This window comes from Simochromis diagramma, unplaced genomic scaffold (genome assembly GCF_900408965.1).
Source record: "Simochromis diagramma unplaced genomic scaffold, fSimDia1.1 OVJJ01000216.1, whole genome shotgun sequence".
NCBI lineage: Eukaryota > Metazoa > Chordata > Actinopteri > Cichliformes > Cichlidae > Simochromis > Simochromis diagramma.
The window spans coordinates 9,654,797-9,677,829 of NW_024386883.1; the positions used below are offsets into that span (position 1 = coordinate 9,654,797).

Here is a 23,033-nt window from a genome sequence, read left to right on the forward strand (position 1 = left end):
TGGTTCCTCTGAGCTGTAACCAGCCAGCTGGTTTCAACTCGCCATCTAATTTTTGAGGTAGCGTGTCAGGCATGTTTCCCCTGCGATGCCTCCTCACTGTTGGTCTTAATGAAGCATAGTAGCTCCGAGAGCAATAATAAAGCGTGTGTGTTTAATCACTTCAACAAAATAGGTCTCCCATCTGAGCCGCAGTTGGGAGACCCATTTTGTTTTAAAACGTGAAACCGATCACTGGTGCAGCTCATATGTAAACATGGTTACGCTTTGCACTGGTGTGGTTTGGTTGTGAAGGATAAGAGAGCAGACAAACACAGTGAAACAGCTTATCCTTCACACCACAGCCTACTGAAAATTGACTTGTTCTGTGAAGAATAAAAAAAATCTCCTTAGGGCAGTGTACCCTGGTCCCCTGCTTATTGCACCAGTAAGAACTTTTTTTGTAAAAAGCTTTTTGACACTAACCTGTTTTTCTGTGCAGGCCCATCTGCCATTTGCTGTAGTCGGGAGTGTGGAAGAAGTCAAAGTGGGGAACAAAGCAGTGAGGGCCAGACAGTACCCCTGGGGTGTCGTTCAAGGTGAGAAATGCTGACAAGAAATTTAACCACAATATGTTGTGTTTGTATTTTACAATCAAATAGCTGGTTTATTAAAGGATCATTTCTTGTTTGATTAATTTTTCAGGACTACTACAAAAAGAAAGTGTTTTTTTCTTGTAAAATACCACATATTATATATCCTCAGTTAGAGAAAATGGTTATACTCCATAAAGTACTAGTCACAACCGGCAATGTTTTTTTTCCGGTCCTTTGTCCAGTGTTGGTGAGCCTGTGCAAATTAATATCTGACAGGAGTGGCACCCTGTGTGCTCTTCTGCTGCTGTAGTCCATCTGCTTCAAGGTTTCAGGGTGTTCAGAGATGCTCTTCTGCATACCTTGGTTGTAGTGAATGATTATTAGTTTTGCCTTGCTATCAGTTCAAAGAAGTCTGGTCACTCCCCTCTGACTTCGGACATCAGCAAGGTCTTTTCTTCTAGAGAGCACTGCTAGTCATCAGATATTTCCTCTTTTTTTTGAACCATCAGTAGTTTCTGAATTACTCAGCACAACCACTCTGGCACCGAAAACCATGCCACATTCAAAGTTGCCTAAGTGACCTTTCTTCCCCTTTCTAATGCTCTTGTTTGAATTTCAGCAGGTCATCTTGACCTTGTCTCTTTACTTAAAAGTACTAAGTTGTAATTGGCTAATTAGGCATTTGCATTATTGAGCGTTTGAATAGGCGTACCTAATGTGTGACAGGTGACTGTTTGGGATATTGGCACAAACGCTGAACTGTTGTACAGTTGCTGTTACGCCGTTTTATAAGTTTGCTTGATTTTCTTGTTTTCGCTGTGCTGTGAATGTGGCTGAAAGTGGTCATGTGGGATTTTTATCTTTTGTTTATTTTTATATATCTGAGGAAGTAGGTGACTCAGTGTCCTTGTGCCTGTGTTTGGGTGTTCATGTGGATGTTTTGCAATATTAAAAGTCATACCAGGCAGTAACTCTGTATTTGAGAAAGTAGAATGAGAAAAACAATAAAGCCAGTGGAAAGAAAAGTAACCTGCAGGAATCACTGAATTATTATGTACAGTAAAAAATAATATATGACTGACAAAGCTCTGAATCATATGATTCATTTTTAATTAAAATAAAAATAAAAACTAGTAGCTGGACTCACTACTTTTTTTTTGTTGTTCTTGTTTTTTTTTATTTGTTTTTTGTTTGTTAAGGACGTTTTACTCAGTTAAGTATCCTCGGTGAAGGATGTTTCCTGCACGTGGCAGAGTGGCGAGTGCATCCCATAGTTTTCCTGTTTATTTTTACCCGTTAATGCAGAATGCCCTCCACAGCTGACAGTGTCACTTTATGCGGAGTGACATTAAAATGAAGTATGGAGATCGTTTTGACAGTGTCTCTGTGCGCACGCAGACAGTTTATCGTTAACGATGTCTCGTCTTTAGCTTCATGCATTGTGTTTGTAGGCGTGCAGAGCCTGGATGTATGCCTGGATATTGGCATGAATGCGTTGCCCGTGGAGACGTCGGGTTTCTTGGGAGTTTTTGTTTCCCACAGCTCATTCCTCTGTGTTTGTCAATGATGGTAAACAGTTTAATTTAATAATGACACACACACACACACACACACACACACACACACACACACACACACACACACACACACACACACACACACACACACACAGATTTGCTGTGAGAATATTGCCGCTCATGTGGGAGTCATCCTCTCAGAGAACCTCGCTCACTCCCTTCCACTCTCCCTCCATCTCTCGCTTCCTTCCTTCCTTTTTCGTTTACTGCTCCCTCCCTCACCCGTCCTCTCTTCCTCTCCTCTCTGCATTATCTACTGGCCACTCTCATTCTCCAACCCTCAGAGGACACTGTGGTTATTTCTAAAGCCTGCTGCGTGTCTCCTGTGGGATGGATTCCTCTGGACTTATCGGTCACTGTGCTACTCTAGTCCAGTCAACCATCCGACAGACTGGTGCTTACTGTAAAAAAGTTTTGTCAGCCCTGCTGTAAGCTCATTTCTTTCCTGGTTGCTTTTCTTATTTTTACAAGTGTTCTTATATATTACATAACACACAATAATGTATTATAGTTGCAAGCAGGTATGTAGTATTTTCCTTTATTTTTGTATTTAGAAACAACGATAACTTGTGCAGTAGACTCTTGAAGCTTGTTGTTGTCTGCATGGTTATGTCTCATCAGTAAAGTCCATCAATGTCTGGCATCAAAAGTCTAAATTGATGGGATATAATACAGCAAAGCTGCTTCCATTTTGACTCAGCCCTGGTTTCACACTGATTGCTCATCATTCATACAACACACTTGTCACAGTATCTGAGCACAGAGGTCTCTGTGTTTTATAACATGCAGCTGACTGAAGGGAGGCTCTCAATCTGTGGAAACAGTTTGTAGATGCCAGATGTCATATAGATGGGTTATGGTAACCTCTTAAAGAGTCATGAGAAATTTCCATGAGCTTGAAGAAAGACGGACGAGGGCTGTCTGCTGACTAAAAGAGTTATTCAGGGGGTCTTTGTGTGTGTGTGTGTGTGTGTGTGTGTGTGTGTGTGTGTGTGTTTAATCTTCCCCAAGATCTTATTGTGCTGTTATCTCTGAACTCCAGACATCTGTGACACGTAGCAGACCTTCTCTGCAGCTTTCTATGTGTTACTGTTCACACAGATAGAAAACAACACAAAATTAAGAATATTTTTCTGGCATCAAATTACACATCCCTAATCACATAAACAGTAAATACTGAGAATGTGTAGATTTATGTAAGTTCAGAAACGTACATGTGTTCTTGATCTAAAAAAAATGTATTATTCAGCATTAATCTACTCAGTAAAAGTATCACTAAAAGCTACTAAATAATCACATAGATCAAGTTTTTCGCAGACTTATTTTCTTCTGAGAATGTAATCCGTCCATCGATATTTCGTTGGTTTTAATATTTCAGCAGAAAGCAGAAATAAACAGTGACCCTGGATTTTTAAATTCAGAACTCCTCACCAAACACGCCTGAAGACTCGTCACCACCCAAACAGCCTCACTGTACAAGGGCATTATTTGACCACAATTTATTAATGTTCTCTTATACAAACAAGTAAAAAGAAAGAAAGAAGAAGAGTCTAGACACGGCCCCAGAGGAAATGATCATGCACTGAAGTAATATGAGGTGAGATCACGTCTTTATACTGTAAAAGACAGCACCGCTGGTTCCCACATCCCTGCATGAAGTACGGCATGTACTTTACAACATGACTCGCTTTTATTACCATTTAAATATCGTAATAGTATATACACATAGTATGTATATAAGCCCACAGCAAGACAGTGAGAGATTAGCAAATTGTGAATATTTCCATCTGTCCATCTTAAAATTCTTGAAGAAAGCATAAATGACCCAGATCATTGTACATGTGCCCAAAGTGTTTTGTATTTAAATGGTTATAACCCATTACTGTACTGTAATAAAATTAAAGGGTTAGGGTTAATGTTCCATGCCAATATTTTCTTGTCAGTGTGAAAAACTGTTGTCAATTTCAACAACTCTATATAGCCCACACTTGGCTATAAGGCTTTTTGTCAATATTTGCACAATAAGTCAGTGAGTTGACCTTGAAGACCTTGGTGGATGTAAGCCAGATTTTAATGGATTGTTAACATGACCCCACTCTACACCTCTACTAAGTTTTATCAGAATTGTTTCAAAACAGTTTGAGCTATGGTGTTTACAGATAGAATGACACTATCAAAATCCTACCTACCTCCTTGGCGCAGGGAATAAATATTTGGAAAGCAGTAAGGAATTCAAGGATTCAGCAGAGACTGAAGGATGTATATGATGAGGCAAAGCTTTCCCTAATCTGTAATATTTATCTTTGAAACTCCAAACATCTGGAAGCCTTTCCAAAGACTCACGGAGCAGTTAATCAACCCAGTACAAACCGATCATTCTAGATTTTTAATTGCATGAATGTTTACTTTTGATAACTTTATTTGGAGCCACATCTCTCTTGCTTGCTTCTGTATTTCTGTGCATGTGTCTGTGTACCAGCAGAGCCATGTGCTTCTGTATCTTGAGGGCTCAGTACTGCAGGCAGTTGGAGAGTTGGCCTTCATTCAGTCCTCACGGGGGTGTGGTGGTAGTGGTGGTAGTGTGCAGAAGAGAGGCTATTAGATGCCAAATGAACAATAATTTTCTGTAGCCTGGATGCAGCCCCAGTAAACGGCTAGTTTCTTTTTTTTTTAACCCATGTTTTTTCCACTAATGATGTGCGGTTAGCCAGCAAATTTGAGCAAAAAATACACGAGTGACTGAGTCATGCAGCTGAATGACTGCTGATTTTTGAAATTAATTTTGGTTTCAAAAGAATTTGTTAATTTATTTTGTGTTTTGTCCAAGTCTAATAAAGGAATGCCTTCTTTTTTTTTTTAAGTTACCCTTTGTTGTTTTGTTTAAATCTTTATGTTGCATTGTTATATTTTAACGTCATCCTCTGCAGACTTTCACATCTGTGTCCACCTGGAAAAGCTAATTGCCATGCTAATTGTGCTTTTTGAATGCCACCACTGTTGTTTATTCATCCTTAGAGCTTCTGGTGGTATTTAAACATAATGCCTTTGTATTTTCTCACCATGGTGACCTTTCTTCACAAAACTGGGTCTGAAGCAACCAAAGTAATCTTAAGGGGTTGCTGAGTTTTGCCAGTAGGTTGATGAACTTGACTTTCAACAAATTTTTTAATGAGTTATGCTTTTTTTTTTTTTAGTTTAGTCAAACATTCTATTAAGATATCCTTGGGATCTACTAATACTCCATTCATTGTTCTCCAAATCGTCTCCTGTTATTTAAAAGCAAAACAAAAAAAGCTTACTGAAGATGTTGTTCAAGTTAGTTTCCAATATAGACAAAAAGAGATCGAATGAACTCAGAAGGTATTAAAAGTTTTTATTTAATGTACTGAAGTCTTGCCTTGCATGTTTGATCTGAACAAGTGATGTTGCACGCAAGTTAAACCCTTTTTGTTTTTATTTTATTTTAATAAGATTTCTCTCAGCAACAGCGGATCTGTAGCAAGCATTCTCGCTAGCTATAGTTGAATTGAAGATCATCGTTTTATGGTGGGAAACTGTCAGTATTAGCTAAAATACAAAACTCGCGTCAGAACTTCAGTAAATAATGGCAAATGGACTGCATTTATATAGCTGGTTTATAGTACTTCCTGATCTACAGTCCCCCAAAGTGCTTGTTTGACTTTTCTTTCTGCCTGTATTAGCTCTTTATGACTCACTTGTTTTATCTTAACTTTGAGATTGTTTTACTGTACAAAATGGTTCAGTCATCTTAGGTTTTCCTGCCATTACAGATCTTAGCTTTGGCCTCAAAATGAAACACATTTTATTATCAGAACAGTCCTTATTGTTTTGATGGGGTGAGGTGACCTGTGACTGAAGGCTTCAACAGAGTGGATGCCCAGGGCACCCATCATCCCCTCTCCCCTCCTCTGCTGTCAGTCTGTGAGGCAGGAAACACTTCCTGCCCTTTCGTCACCATGAAGGCATTTAAGTGTGAGACTCACTCAAACGTGAAACTAAAGTGAAAGTTCTCTCCAGTTGAACAAAGTGAGCATGAAAAGTGCAGAATATGAAGTCTGCTGGGAAAAAAAAATTGCTTTGGTTTAATTTAATCACTCAGGATGGCGTATATGTACATGCCGAATTATCTGTTTCCTGTGGAGGCTTCACATTCCTGCTTTTAAGAGGAAGAGAGGCTGAGGGAGTGACAGATGGCATGTTAAAGTCATTTGAAAATGATGGCCAGGCACTGAATGAAGGCGTGAAGCAAGGACTGAAAACAACATTATTTGGACACCAGAGGAGTCTAATGTGGAGGGAATAACTAAAAGGGCCTCCTGAGTCTCTGCTGCTGTACTCATGGCGTTCTGTATTTGTCCTTTTAGTTGAGAACGAGAGCCACTGCGACTTTGTAAAGCTCAGAGAGATGCTGATCAGAGTCAACATGGAGGATCTGAGGGAGCAGACACATGCCCGCCATTATGAGCTGTACCGGCGCTGCAAGCTCGAGGAGATGGGTTTCAAAGATACAGATCCTGACAGCGAGCCATTCAGGTAGATGGTGGACACACCCAGTGCAACACAGACAATGCGTTTATTGAAAGGCTCACACAGTCAACCAACTGTCAACAGCAATGAAAGGAAACGATTATCTTTTGAAGACTGTGCCTAATCTTTCTTTGTTTCTGTTCTCTGTCCTGGCTTTACTGCTCTGCAGCCTTCAGGAGACGTATGAGGCTAAGAGGAAAGAGTTCTTGGGGGATCTGCAGCGCAAAGAGGAAGAAATGCGGCAAATGTTTGTCAACAAAGTAAAAGAGACGGAAGCAGAACTTAAAGACAAGGAGAGAGAGGTCAGTCTGGAAAAGCCGAGCTGTCGTTTATTTGGTAGTCAATTGCACCTGACATGTCCACACATCAACTTCAGGTGCTTTTTTTTGTCAGAAGATCAGAAATATTGTGCACACAGTTTTGCATGGCATCTGTAAAACCTGTTGAGTTCAGCACATTTTAAGATATGACAAAGTGTCTGCACATGTGAATGACCGACTCTGTTTGTATTGGTTTATCCTAATCACTCATATCTGGCACCACTGTGAGAAAGTACCAAGACCCTCATCACACGATTTCCCTACAGTGAGGCTCAAAGTTATGACTCAGTGTCAGTTTAGGAAGCTGTGACTACACAGAAAGAAATGCACAGATCAAACACTTTAAATTATTGTTTGTAACTTGACTGTATGTCTGATCTAAGAAAGTTTGTCTTGGCATTTTTAAATTTTGTGCAGTTTTTACAGTTTACCACCAACTTTCTCAGTGTTGGAAAGAGATGAGTTTTCGCCTCCCATCATAGTATTACAATTGAAATCTACAATAGTGCATTCTTTCCTTGTTGTACTTGAGGAGTGCATAAAATGTTGCTAAGGGCTCCCAGTAACCATAAAAGCCACACTTTAGGTCTTTAACACCTGCATTTAATAGTTTCTATTTTGTTTGAGTGTCTACTTGTCAACTTAACAGGGCCCTCAAAAACACTTTGAGCAGCTCTGCAGTGCATCCAGTGTTATACATACCAAAGTGTTGCACATGCAATAGCGGATGATGGTGTGTTGTCGATCACAAGGGAAGCAGTGTATGACTAAACAGGGGGATGCCTTGTTTTTCACTGCACTTCATAATATGGTTATTTAACCTGCTCTTAGTAATATAACCATGCAAGACAAAATTATATACACTGAAAAAATATAGGAAAAGCCAATGTTCAGTTCAGTTTGAGTATAAAAATATTAGTCAGACAAACTCTTCCTAAACTGCCCTTTCTTCTAAAGTTTCGTCTCTCTTGTCCTCATCCCATTTGTCCGTCTCCACACTCGTCTTCTCCCCCTCAGTTGCACGAAAAGTTCGAGCAGCTGAAACGGATGCACCAGGAGGAGAAGAAGAAGGTGGAGGATAAGCGAGGATACCTGGAGGAGGAGATGAACGCCTTTAACAAGAGGAAGGCGGCAGCCGAGACACTGTCCTTATCTCAGCCCGTCAAGAAAGACAAGGACAAGAAAAAGTAAGGCAGTCCCTCCTTTAAGTCACTCAATCGTGTCATTCTTCTCTCAGTAACAGGAAGCTGCTTCTTTTTTAAACCCTACTCCTTTCTTTAAGTAATCCTCTTGCCTTTCACTGTGTGCCTTCAGAACCTGAAATGATTTCCCCGCTGCTCTTGTCTCTTCTTGTTTTGCTGAGTAACACTGATACACGAGGTTAGCATTCTGCTAATTCTCTTGGATTTATGGAGCCTTGAATAGAGCATGTTTTGCTGCTTTAGACCTGTTGTCGACCTGTCTCCAATACACAAGCATTTCAACCATTATAAAGGCCTGGCATGCGTTAAGGAAACTTCCTCTCCTTTTTGTCCTGCCCAAGCTTAACATTTCCTGTGCTTTCACTCTTTCCTTTCGCCTCGCTCTAATTATTCAGGATACTCAGTCAGGAAGTAGTGAAAACCTCAGAAAGGGCAAAACTGATGTTTCAATAGGGGTGTGCTCATCGTTGTTAAATCTTCCACTTTATACCTGATGCTTTTTTTTTTTAAGTACGGTATTGCACTGACATGCATAGCGATCTATAGCTCACCCATCACAGCAGGGATCAAGGTGCTGCGGTTGTTTCAAAGCCCAGTCGGCATTGTTTTGAAATTCCTTTGTTTAAAGCGGCATTCTAGGAGCCTTCAGCTTGTTTTGTCTTTAGACCAACTTGTTCACGTACTGTTGATAAGAGGCTGCTTTTTTCTGGTTTAGTCTTGGTCAAGTACAACTTGACTGTTGAAGCTATAAAATGAGTTTGATCTTAGACCAACATTTTTGCTCAACCTCCATAAAACTCATGTAGTAAAACAGAAGTTTAGCTTGAAGTTTCTTGAAGCTGATAACGTTTTGAAATCCTTATTAGGAGCTACAAAATGCAAGTTCAGTACTTGGATTCAACTTTTATCTGCTCAGTTTTTCATGAAATGACCTGGTCACGAACAGTGTTGGTCAAGTTACTTGAAAAAAGTAATCAGTAACTAATTACTGATTACTTCCCCCAAAAAGTAATCCCGTTACTTTACTGATTACTTATTTTCAAAAGTAATTAATTACTTAGTTACTTAGTTACTTTTTAAAAACACGATTTACAGCCTGAAGAGGTGATAAAGCGATAGATCTTTCAGCCCAATTCTACTTTTTCTACATAATCCATCATACAAAATGTAATCAAATGGAAAAGTCTCTTTTTTTAACTTGTTTTATCAGTTTTAATCTTTTAACTTTATGCATCAAGCAAAAATTTTATTATATGCACCATTCTCTGACTTGAATAAATTAGTTTAACACTTAAACCTATTTTCTACACATTCCAGCACATAAAATAAAATATTTTTTGTGTTTACACTCAGTCTTTCAAATAGATGCAAGTAAAACACAGCAGAAAATAAATAAAGTCAAAGACTCAGCGGTCCTGTTGCTCTATTTTCACCTGTAAAGCAGGACTGCGGTAGGCGGAGGTTTACCCTGGTGCAGGTGTGCCGCGGTCAGTTAAAGAATCCGCGAGTTTCTCTGTGAGTTTCCCATTACGTCGTAGCTACTCGGTGCTTGCTTGGAAGTTTAGGGGTTTTTTTCGCTGTAAAAAGAAGTTTTCTTCCCACGCACAACGGACACTAATGTTTTTGTCACTTTTTATGGAATCAAACTCAAAGTAAGGTCAGTACTTCCACGCTTTAAACGCTGCATGCTCATACTCTCTCCCACAATCGATATATGATCCATTGTTGATCTGCACACAGCTGTTGTCACAAACGTCGCACTCGCTTACGTCACTGTCGTGGGACATTCTCGCAAAAAATCACGGTTTTAGTAACGCAGTAACGCAGCTTTCCTACGGGAAAGTAACGGTAATCTAATTACCATTTTTGCAATAGTAATCCCTTACTTTACTCGTTACTTGAAAAAAGTAATCGGATTACAGTAACGCGTTACAAGTAACGCGTTACTGCCCATCTCTGGTCACGAACCTTCTACCTGCCAGTCACTTGTCCTGTGAATATGGGGCACATATATCAACAAATAGCAGTAATTCCTGCACATTCATTCAGGATTTTGAGTTAAAGCTGAAAGTCTGCACTGTTATCTCATATTGATGATTTCAAGGCCATTTCAGACAGTCAAACGTGTACAATGTTCAGGTTTCACTTTACTTCAGTCTGTCGTGTAGCTCCTTTTCAGTTCTTTATCTGTGTTTTGTTTTGTTGGCTGGCGGTCCCTTACACACTGTATCACAATCAGAGCTGGCTTTGAGTGAAGCTTGTGGCCGTCTGAGTGGTTAAAAAGCATCTCTGTGTGTATGCCAAGCTTTGGTCATAGGTGAACGGCAGTGAAGTCTTCATGGTCATTCCCACCAAGTTGACCAGGCACATGGCTCCATCTTGTGGCCGCTCACGTGCATTACTCTTGTTCCTGTTGCAGATCTTCCATTTTGTGCTTTTCCGAACATCATTTTTGGCCGTTTCACTCAGGACTGGTGTTCCAAGTAATCATCATACAGAGTGTAGTTTAAAAGGTTCACACCTCATTCACCAGCACACGCGCTACGATTTTATCTGAGCTTCCTAACTACTTTGCTTCAGTGCTGCTTTTCTGATCCCTCTCTTTTATTTCACTTATTATTTCAGTAAAGTCGCTGTTTGTTCATTCGATTTATTTGGTTTATTGTTTGTTGTTGTTTTTCAGTTAATTTTTGGGCGCTGTATACCCTTCCTCACACGGCCATGGATTTGTCCTCCATCACCATAGCAGCGACAACATCTGTTTTTTGTTGGTTTGTTTGTTTTCGTTTGTTTGTTCTGACATTCCATCTTGATATTGTGCACACGGACCAAAGACACTGAGGATGATGATGATGATGATGATGATGGTGAAGCCACAGGGAAGAAAAGAGTGAAAGATGGTGAGAGATGATGAGCAAAAATATTCACGTTCCATCAGAGGCCATCTCATTTATTCAGGATCTTTGTTTGTTTGTTTTGCTTCCCCCCCCTCCTTTGGACACTTTTTAAAATAAATATGTATGTATATGCGTTTTGTTTTGCTTAATTGTGATTTAAATATTTTGTTGTTTTCTTTTTGTTTCTTCATTAACTATCCACACAAGAAATAAGAGCTTAAAACCATTCGAACCTTTGACTGTTTGGTACTACAAGGTAACACCTGGGCAACATTTTTGAAACTCTTCAGCAAGTATTACAAAAATAATAAAAGAAGTTATCAGTAAAGATTTTTGTCTTTAAATACATGATCTTTCTGAAATATTGCCCAGATAAAATGTGTCGGTTAAACTTGGTTAAAGTTAAAGTCGGTTAAAGTTGTTTTTTTTGTTTTTTTTTTATCAATTAAGCCCAAATAATATACTTAAATAGCAATAACTGAGTACCTGTGTACTGCATATTGCATACACATAGGTGCTGACAACCTAAACCTAATAATCTTAAGTGTTTTTTTAAAGAAATGTATGCAATATTCTGGTGCTGTTTCAGTTTAACTCATTAAATGTATGTGAATATTTTCTAGAGCTTACCAAGCTTAATATGCAAAATGTACTAGTTTTTAAATCTGATATTGTTATAAGAAGCACATATGATTGTGTACATTGTCCGTAAGTGATTTAACTTTATTGTAAACGGTGAGTTGATCGTCTCGATGTGACTGTTATGACAGTGGACGCAAACACAAAGCCAGTATATCGACGTAAACCCAGGATTCAGGAAACTATTCAGCTTGATGTAGACGCGTTTACACTCAGATGTAGAAGAGAGCAGCTGTATTTACTGTGTGTCTTTTGGAAATAAATGCAACCCCCCCACCCCACACCCTTCCACTCCTGACTTTGATGCGTCTCTGCCATGATTTGTTTGTCTATATTTACCCAGCATGGAGCTGAAAGTGAAGCACAGGCAGGTGAAGACTCTCATTCCCTCAGGTGCGCATTAAGACAACACACAGAGGCTGACGGCCCCTCGCTGTAACCAAACAGCTGTCAGCTTGAGGCAGTGTTTCCTGTGTAGCGAGCTCTAACTGAAGAACAAAGTGCTGTGTGCTCGGCACACAATCCTCCCTGCTTTCACCATCGCTGCTCACCTCTGTTGGGTGTGGCTGTGTGTTTTTCAAAGGAGTGAGAGGTGGAAAGGTGTGTCCTCCCTTCACTTTGCATTTCAGCTTTTTCATCATTCCAGTATGAAAATATAAACTATGGTAACTGGGAACAGAGTGGCTTGAATTGACCCAATTCCTGTCCAGGACTATCTAAATGGAAGAAAAAAAATGACAAACTATTAAAGTAAACTCACCCTACTAAACCCGTACGACCTGACGCCGGCCACATCCTACCCAGTTCCTTCCCCACTTCAGTTTAAGTTCTTTCATTGTTTAGAATTTCTCCAGATTTCTTTTTATTTATTTATTTATTTATTTATTTATTTATTTTTTAGAAAGAGGGGCAATACATATTAATGAACATTTTAACAAATGTAAATATGCCAGATTATAGCCTTGGGCTAATTTCCATCTGCAGACCCTCTGGCAGGTTGGTGTTAAACACAAGTTAGTAAAAACGTACAGAGACACTATTTACAGGTCATGTGACAAGGACAAAAACAGTGATCACATTATACTAGAACAAACAATGACAAGGAGAGTGGACACAGAGGACAGTATAGATAACAATAACGGAAACACATCAATTATATTGCACAAACCCCAGTATTGTACATGCCCTGACCATCGTGATATTGCGTTCACCCATTGCACTAACAGTTGTTTCCCTTTTTGTAATACACTAACTCTTTTTCCCGTCCAATATAAAACATGATTATTAAACATGATTACATGTTTGTGTGTCCCTCAGCCGCCCTTTTAAGTGACTCTTAAAGATGGATAGACTTGTACTTTCCCTCACTGACAGTGGAAGACTATTCCAGAAGCTCACTCCCTGATATGACAGAGCATTCTGTGAAAAGGTGGTCCGCCTGAGTGCCAGTTCACAATCACCTCTAACAGTGGCTCGAGTCAGTCGAGACCCGGCAACACTGCTAGACTTTTGTTTAATAAAATCACTCATTGGTGGAGGTGCCAGACCATGTATAACTTTGTATATTAGACAGGCAGATTTAAATAATTTGAAATGAGTAAAATTTAAAAACTTGTATTTTTCTAAAATTTCTGGACACTCCATCGGTAACTTCTTCGCCAAAGGGATCCCTGACCACCCGATTGATGTCATGCGTCATAAAAGGTGGATCTTCATCAACCTCAGTCATCAGTGCTGCTTTCTGTGAGCGTCTGCCTGGGCCACCAACTGGGCTCATAAAAGTGAGCGGGATCTTTGTTCACTCCGTCCACCATTCTTTCAATAAATAACATTTTCTAATTGAATGCAACCTAATTTACAGAGGTGCTTGCTCGTATTGAATATGACCAAAATATCAGATAGATGAGGTATATAGTATTTTTACTGGACAAAACACTCACTTTGTGTTTTTTTTTTTTTTCTATGCTAGACTGTGATGTCAGTGAAGGCAGAAATCCTAATATGGTCATGTCATGAATACAGATCTGGCTATGAGCCCAGGGGCATCCCCCTTTTTCCTGTTACCAGTGTTAACTAGCTGCTGTATGATATAACAGGTACAGGTGTAAGTGCATTTCTTTTCTAAATTTATATAACATGTACATAAATGCTATATTTATTATCAATGAAAAACTACACAGACTATAATAATCTGTGAGATATTTTATTGGGTAATTGAGACTGTTTTCCATTTACTGTGAAGGATCTGCCAGCATTGGTATTATTCTGTCTACCACCTGCAGAGTTCACTGGACCTCATTCAGCCCTACAATATGTTCAGAGCTCTCTCTGTGCTGTAGTACACTAACACTGCCAACAAAGCTGCCTGCTAATCACCCTGACAGCCTCCATGTACATACTTAGACTGAGGCACAACATCAAAGCCAGTGACAGATAAGTGATAGCTGCTGAGATGCATGACGTATTTCAGGGGTTTGACTAGATAAGTTTTTTTTTTTAACCTACTTACGACTGATTGTGAGCTCAGATTTTGTGGATGGACAAACTACAAGAAAACTCCCTTGCGCACAGAGATTTCTCCAGATTCTAAATCCTTTGATAATATGTACTGTAGGCGATGAAATATTTGCAATTTTATGTTGAGGAACATTATTCCACAGTTTGTAGATGCAGTTATATTAGCTATAAAATGTTTCACCACCTGGTTCTTTTTAGTGTCACTGACTTTTCCGATTTTTTGTTAACCCCCCCCCCCATCCCAACTACTTGATCCTCGTATGCAGTAATTGACAAAATCTCTAAATATCAAGCAAAAATTGAGTAAAAACCAAAAACATTCAAAATATCAGGAAATGAATTTTTATTTGTTGAAATCATAGCTTTATTTCTATGGTAGACAATAAGATATAGCTGCCTCAGTACCTGAAGGAATGTGTTGCTTGGTTCAGATCGACTTGATGAATCAAAGCAGACTTTACAAATGAGAAAATAACCTGTTCACATTAGAAGTCATGTTACTGAGACTGAACACAATTTGAGCCACCTAAACAAAAATAAATATATAAAATCAAAGATCAGTCTCTCCAGCATTGGTAGAGCGGTGGAGGTAAAGTTCCTCAAGAGACGCTGCGTTCCCATCCATCAGCCTTCATCAGTTTACACATCAGAGGAAAGAATAATCCCATAGGTCAACCTCAGATTATCATACAGTACATAATTTTAAAAAATATTGCTAATTTATCACTGATGCTGCATCATCAATCAGATAATCTCATGCCGTCAAAAATCACCATTGTTTTTATTATTCTGCTCTAGTGTTGAATCAATCTCCCAAAGGTACTCAGATATGATATGTAACAGCTGCATAATTTAAACCAACTCAGGCTGAAACTTAATTTAATAAAAACATTTGCATAATTAAGTCATGAAATAAAGCTTTTAAGTAAAAATGTAACTTTTCTAAATTAAAGGGTAAATAAACATTTAACAAAATTGGAAAACTTTAGTAGAGTTAAGATTAAAATAATAAAAAGAGGTTAAAAATATATAATTATTTGTATAAAAAAAAGAAAAGAAAAAAAGCTTGTTTTGTTTGTTTGTTTTTTTTTTAAATATCAAAGTGCTATGTGGCTCGGGAGGGGGGGCACCATCAAACTTGGAAAAGAAGCAAATAAACAGGCCTTAAAAAAATAAAAGCAAAAAAACGAAACAAAAAAAAACAAAAACCAAAAATAAAAAAACCCCCAAAACAAACACCCCCCCCAAAAATCTGGGGTTGATGTGAACCAAAAGAAGGTTGTAAAGTAAGGGGAAGAAGGCCTTTACAGGTAGAACAGTAACTTTGCACTAAAGAGAAACATTCAAATCTAATTTTGGTAACGTAAGTGATTCCCCGCAGCTTCAGCTCAGCCACCAAGAACAAGCCACAAGATCAGAATAAGACCCCCCCCCAAAAAAATCCTGACACCTTCAGAGTCAGTGAGGACAAGTGCAAAGAAGAAACTAAAATAATACTAAATTTTACATTAGCCAAATCTTTTAGGAAAAACAAAAAACAAAATCTTGAAATGTTATGGTTAGCGAGGAGCATCTGGGTCCCCACAATGTCCTTGTAGACGAAAGGTGGACGGTGTGAATAAAATGTCCTCCTAGTTGACAGCAGGGTGCAGTGGGGGGCACGACGAGATGTCCTCCTGCTCAAACGAATCATCGCGATTGCTCCCCTCTGTCCCAGGGAGTCGCTTCCTCGTTATAGAGATTTCTGAATCCGTCGTAATACTCGTCCGAGTCCCCCTGCTGTCCATCGCCCCGGTCCCTCCCGGACTCTCGTAAGTGCCGCGTGGGGCTTTGGGCTCGCTCTTCCTCCTGGATCTGAGTGCTGTTGAAAATGTAGACGGCGTTGGTTGTCAGGGAGAACTCCAGGCTGTGCAGGTACTCGTCCACCACCTCTTTGCAATGGATGAACTCCGCACTGTCAACCTGGGAGATGGGAACAAGAAGAAGCATGATAATGTGTGTGAGATGAACAAGAAAAAGAAGAGACAAGCATGATGTAAATGATGGCCTACAGACTATATTGTTGATTCTACTTTAGTCTATTATACTTCAGATGGTCCCACTGCCAGAGTAGGAAAGTCTTTCTTGTGACTTTGGTGTGTTAGTGTGCTTTTAAATGGAAATTGCAACAGAACACAAACAATGAAGACACATATAGTGTTTAAACAACATTTTGTTAGTTACTTCCTGTACAGGCTTGTTGCCAGGGTTACTGCTAATAAGTTACTTTTCTAATTAAAGATTTGACATGGCAGCAAATAAGAGTTCAATCCAATAATCTAGGATTTAAAGCATCTCGAGGCTAAGCTTTTTGTGAATTGGTGGTATACAAATGGAAATGCCTGACGTGCAACAGTTTCTACGATCAAATGTTTGTCATTATGGCTGTGTCCTATGGCCTCAGCTTTATTTCTTATGCATAGATGAGAAGCTGAGAGCACAGTAGACATCAGTGACTGACATGACATTGATTCGATCAGGGAAAAAACAAAACAAAAACAAAAACAGGGTTGCAAAGCAGCTTGCAGATTTACAGCTATGGGCAAGCTTTTGGGATTTTTCCAGTTGGATTTTGAGATAGACTGCTTTGCTACGACTCATGGAGTGCCTGGACTGAAAGTGCTAGATTTTCAACATATATTACATTTCTCTGCATGAGGTCAACAAACCGACCAATACTGTCCAAGTTTTTGCCCATGTTTTCCATTATCACGTTTGCGGTAAAATCTACTTGAGCTAAAATTCCAAAAACTAAATGCAGAATACATGAAACTGTTGGTTGGGCTGTAGTATGTGTTAATCCCTGAATATCTTGCGTTAAGATGTTTAACGTGACCAGAGAAAGTAGCAGGCGCTTTTTCTTACTTGTGCTTTCTTCAGCAGATCCGTTAACATGGAGAACCAGTCGGGTGTGAGTGCCTCCAGCTCCAAAGTGATGATGGCCAAAGCCAATGTGGAGCCCTTGAACTGCCAAAGCTGGTGGCAAGCCATACAGTGTTGCACCTGCCTGGTCCACAACGCCACCTGGAGGCCGGGAGGTCTCTTCTGATTCCCCAGCCCAACGGGGGGGACACCGGGGTCCGTTGCAGGGTACCAGCCGACACCGGATCCGAGACCGATGGACGGAATGAGGTGGGGGTGGCCGGAGACGAGCATGGCGTGGAACTAGGATGGACCAACGGGGGGCGGGGGAAAGAACATAGAGACCAAAATGTTACCATAACGATGTCATTGTTATCTCATCGTCTGTCCACCCATTGCCCACTCCTAACCTGCTAGATTTATATCAAGTATACCAGTGCATTTAACTGCACATCATTCATCCCTTTTACACAAATTTCTCACCAACAAAGACGTGATCAATCTGCCGATTGATCATCCACTCTTCATCAAAGGTGAGTGTAGAGGTCCAAACCTGAAGCTCTAGCAGTGCAGGTTTTGCTAATGAAGCCCGCCAAACCCCCCCTCCTCTTTGTCCGACTGCTTATTGTAATCTCGTTTGTATCGTATTGTACGTGCAGTGCTTTTCTGTGTTACCGTTTGTGGGAGGTAACTGACAAACCTGAGTTGGGGCTCAGTGGAAAAAATAAGGTGGTTTCAGTTTTTCCAAATAGCAACATAAACTAATTAATCTGCTTCACTAAAACCAGTGAGTACAGGCTGAATAAGCTGGCTCAGTCTTTTGGTTTAGATGAACATCCTGAGAATCAAAAAAAAAAGAAAAAAAGAAAAAAGGAATGCATTCATCCAGCTTTTGTTTCAAACCCCGTCATTCATTTAGTCACATAGCGTTTGGTTCATCTGCTTTATTTCGTCTTTTACGCCGTAGCAAATATAAGCCATGGGATTTAAAGAAAGTGGGATGTTCCTGGAGCTGCAGATTCAGCGGTGTGGTGCTAAAGTCAATATAATTTCTTGAGTCCCCCCCCTCACCACTACACTTCTTTCTGGAGTCCTTTTCAGGGTAATGTAGCAGTAAAGATGGTTTTTAGCATCACACAGCTGATAGTGCTTCTCCAGGAGTTTCACATGGATGTTGAACGACGAGAGGTAACACGAAGAAAACTCTGTAAATCCTCTTATTTATTCATATCAAAGTGTCATGGTGGAGCGTCTGTGACAAATTAATCGATAGAGTCTATTGTTAGCCGTTTTGTAGACAACGGTAGAATACAGTTTTATTTAGTGAAGGGAAACTTCTTCAGGGCCGGGGGAATGTAATTGTGACATACTTAAAAGTATAGTTAAAGTATTTATTTGAATAGTACAAAGAGAGAAAATGTCTTTATTTTATTATAGTTTTTATTAATACATCATGTCTTTATTTTAAAAGTCTTGGATTTTGTAATACCTGAAAAGTCGAGCGCTAGGACAATAATAGAGCCACAATAAGAACTGCACTCGGTAAACCTGTGACATAAATATCAGCCTGGAGGGGAAGTGCCATTTTTTTTTTCCTTGTAAGTTTAGTGGGGATTCAGCCTGAATGTGCCAAGCTGCTTTTTGGGGGGGGGGACAGTTTACGGTTGGTGGCTTTAAGAAGCAGTCCTACACTGCTCTCAGAATCACAACGATGTTATTTATACATTTGTTGGGAATGTTGGTGGTCGTTGAGGTGTGGGTTGAGACAGAGTCAGAATCAATGAGAAGACAAAAATAAAAATATTTAACTTTTCTAAAAAGTCAGATGCATTTGAAAGTGTGCATCACGAGTCGTAGGTAAAACTCATAAAGCATGTGGCTGGATTCAGTTTAACCATTTGTCAAGGCTGTATTCATAAAGCTTCCAGCTTCTGGCCTACAATCTGCTTTATTTCTATCACATGGATAAAGATTTTGCTTTAGAGCACCTTCACAGGCGAGACGTTTACCTCAGTCCCGTGAATTTTTGCTCTTTGACTTTCACTTAAAAGCATTATGAATACAGCCCGAGGCCCAACTGCACGAGGGGGGATCCAAATAATGTGTGTGTGTGTGTGTTTGTTGACAGTTCAGTGAGCGGTTACCTCCTCAGGCAATGACTTGGGAAGATTTAACAAGTAGTGCCACAGATCCAAGCTGTAAACACAACACGAAGCTTTTGAGCGGTTACCCCAGATATAATTTTAGAGATCCTTGATCTTTATACCCTCCTGGCCGCTCATCTTTTAGGTCTCCACAGCGAGGCTGCAGGGTTAGTCAGAAGTGCCTTGGCCTGATATGCAACGTATGTTACTTTGCTTGCAGCTTGCACATGCAGCCTTCTGTGTTAGAGAAGCCTCATAACGCTTGACTTATTGCTTAAAATACAAAAAAAAAAAAAAAAAACAACTTGATTTTGTCCACTATGGAGATCTGCAAGTCAAATCTTTAGATCAAAGTGGCACTAAAGCTTTATTTTAATGTCAAGTTTAATTCTTTCATCTGTTTACTCTGCAATGGACAAATTTAATCGTCTATGAATCACTAAATGTCATCTTTGCCAATGAATTAGAAGGAAAGTGAGAAAAAAAAAATGTCTGGATTAAATCTTTGGAGGATTTATTTAAAATCTGCATTTAAGAACCGGAAAAACAAATATTTGGAATTTTTGCTCATTAAAAATAAAGAAATCAAATCTGATTTCTAAAACAGTGGCATGAAGAAAAACACAATCCAGCCTTCCAGATATGCTTTTAGTGAAATCCAGGATTTCTTTATCAACTGAATGGAGTTTGTTATATTAATATATATAACTGTAGCCACATTGAGTCATATCAAATAAATGCACAATCACTACAAGGACCAATTCTTTTCTTTAGGGGGAGGTGAAGGTGTGAGGGTTTGTGAATGCCATCTTGAAGCAAACATGATGCAAGCATGACAGTTTTATGTGCGCTTTTGTACCACGTGTGTTTTTATGCAAGACCAGGAGCTGAATTCATGAAGCATTTCGAGTTCAGGTCCAGATTACAAAAAAGAAAGAAAGAAAAAAAAAAAAAAAAAAATTCTGTCTGCTTGTCAATCTGCTGAATTCTCTCTTACTATGTGAACGAAGTCGATGGGTGTTGCGGTGTACAAGTCCCAGTGCAGCTTGTCTAGAATGATCCTCTCCATGCGAAGAATCTCCGCTGTTGAAAAGTTGCATCCACTCTGCACAACCAGGCCTTTAACAGAGCCTATAACCTGTTAAACACACACAGACAAAAAGGGAAATTAATAAACAATGTTTTGAAAATGCACTGAAGTCGGAGGCGTTTATTTATTTATGTATTTCTATTTTTAAAATCATTATTAGTGATCATGTGCAACAAACTTGTGATTTTGTTGCCTTTGCCTTGAAACGGCAATAAGTCGGAGTCAGTCTGCAATCAGTTTGCAACTGGTTGGCAACTACATGCAGTTTGTAATAACATTGCAATTAACTGATAAATCGGTGAACATCCAATTCTGTTGCCATCTACTTGCTAAATTAAGTGTCCAGTCAGAACCTCAGTTTTGAAAATTCCATAAATAGTGATGTAGTTGCTGCCAGAATATTACCAGAATACATACAGTTAACTAGTCTCCTGCTGAAAAGAGATGTGTTGCAGAGGAGTTGCAGTAATTTTCGTAGACTGTATCAGATTGATTGCAAGGTTTTGGAAATCTGCATGTTTATAAATCAGTTTAACAGTCAGTCTGAGAGTGATTGCAGTGAGTCCGAGTCACACCATGATTGTCTGGAGACAAGTTGCCTCACACCAGGCAACCTGTGCAATCACCTTGCAATCCAATGTGGAGGGTGAGGATATCACACGCTCAAGTAGTTGTGTGAAAAAACAAACAAAAAAAACCCCCCCAACCCAATAATCAGAGTACATAAATTCACTGCAGTCACCTGGCAACCACTGATTTTCCCCCCCACAGTCGCAAGGAGGCTGCCCTCCAATTTTACTCTACTGTGACTGAGCCCTAAACTCTTGGTTTCCTTTTTGCATTGTAGCTTAAAGCTTGCTCTTACCTCATCTTCCTCGTTGATTTTGGCAGCCAGAACCAGTGAGGTAAAAGCGATGCATTTCAGGTACTTTGTTTGAGCCTATAAAACACAAAAGGATTTGTTTAGTTTGCCTCCATAAAGAAAGACCTGCGGAAATTAAATCAAACATCACAACTGATAACTTTTAAGTACATGATATATTGCAACAGTAAAGAGCTGCCTCGCTCTCACCTCTTTGTTCCTGCAGCACTGGATAAACTAACAGCCCCTCAGGGTGTGCATACAGAATATTAGCTGTGAAATGTGCGCAATGCAACTTTGAATTTTTGGTTGCATATGCAGTTTAATTTAGAACTACAGAATCTATTATTCTAAAGTGTAAACCTTAGTTACTGGGCAAATTAAGCTGTAAACCAAAAGCTGGACACCACCACCATCACGTGTTGTTGTCTACCTTCACAGTAGACAGCAGACGGTTGAGGACACACACTCCCAGTGCAAAGGTCTCTGGACAGAAACTAAACAGCCTGTTCATTTCTCCAAGCCAAAGGATCATTTCTTGGTGTTGGGATGAAGAGATGTCAGCGCCCTGAGCGGACAAAGGATAAAACAGATTAATGATTTACATGTGCAAAGAACTACATTTTAGATGAAAGAATAAAATGCAACCTGGCGTGAACCAGAACCTGTAAGGTTTTCTGCTGTGGTTATTGCTTTAAGAGGTACAATGACAGCAACATAAAACCAGATGACAGGCTGCCTTTCTATAATACCAGCTGAACTACTTTGAGGTGAAGAGATTTATTGGTTCCTGTCATAAGAATGGCTCCTTTTACTGACCGAATCAAAATTGATTTTCCTGTTGGCATCATTCCATTTTTTATATCATAAAAAAAAAAAAAAAAAAAAGAAAGGTTTGAGCTGCCTATAAAATGTCTGTGCTTTATAAACATTAAAAAACACCTTTACTCAAGTTGAAAATGCAAAAATGACACCCTACATTTATGCATCCCCTAACAACTATGGGCTCACCTGGATGCATCCATTCTTGAAGACTGGTACCTTCCAGAGGCGAGCCTCTCGGACCAGAGCGGCCTCCAGCAGGCCGTCCAGCCGACGGCTCTCCGCGGCTCCTGGGTTCTTCATCACATCCACAGCACAGGCCAGGCTGCACCCAGGGCACACACACCTGATGGTGGGGGGGGAGGGTTGGGTGAGACAAGAAGCTATCACATTCTTTTTCTTCTATTAATTTAATTAATAGAAGAAAAATGATAGCAGCTTAGTAAAGTTCAGGAAGATGAAACGTTTCGTAGAAACAGCAACTTGAGCAGCTTCTTTAAATACAAACCAGTTTTGTGCAAAAATGTGATTTCCACGATCCACAGTAGAGATGAGTCAATCGATCCAAATATCGACAGTAATGCTAGTATTTGTATTGGATTGATACTTGACCTTGTTTCTACCCCCCCAAGTTCAATATATTTCTCCTATTAATCAGAAAGGAGACATTTGTCTAAATGCCGCTATTTAATGCAGTATTTTCATAGGATATATAAGTTTTCCTAATAAAGACCTCAGCAGTGGGGTCACATTACATGTTTAATTACAACTATTAAATAACAAAATTTCCTGTTTTTCTGCTTCTACTTTAGAATTTATTTGTTTTTTTAAAAATTGTTTCACAAGTAAGAAAAAGAAAGTTTTATAATTAGAGGGAAGTCTGGGCAACAAGCTACCAGAGTTTAATCTGTAATTTTACACATTCATTTCTTACAGTTTAAA

The 23,033-nt window shown here is 39.5% G+C and overlaps 1 protein-coding gene and 1 long non-coding RNA gene across 3 annotated transcripts in view; one reads left to right on the forward strand and one right to left on the reverse strand.

The window, feature by feature from the left end:
* The window catches only part of sept8a (septin 8a), a 39,638-nt gene extending 20,039 nt beyond the window's left edge, over window positions 1–19,599 (forward strand). The window contains exons 6-10 of one of the 2 annotated variants that reach the window (XM_040032196.1): window positions 479–575; window positions 6,535–6,703; window positions 6,867–6,999; window positions 8,035–8,204; window positions 17,195–19,599. In XM_040032196.1, the coding sequence (XP_039888130.1) occupies window positions 479–575; window positions 6,535–6,703; window positions 6,867–6,999; window positions 8,035–8,204; window positions 17,195–17,360 (735 nt within the window). In that variant the 3' untranslated portion in view covers window positions 17,361–19,599. Of the gene's footprint in view, window positions 1–478; window positions 576–6,534; window positions 6,704–6,866; window positions 7,000–8,034; window positions 8,205–10,902; window positions 12,054–17,194 lie in introns of those variants that run through there. The other variant, XM_040032197.1, reaches the window with a different exon arrangement.
* Window positions 843–13,326, reverse strand: LOC120733783. The gene is made up of 3 exons (XR_005695903.1): window positions 13,216–13,326; window positions 4,581–4,584; window positions 843–873 (listed from the first exon to the last, which is right to left on the reverse strand). It is a non-coding gene; the product is annotated as an uncharacterized LOC120733783 (long non-coding RNA).
* Window positions 19,600–23,033: the final 3,434 nt, after the last annotated feature.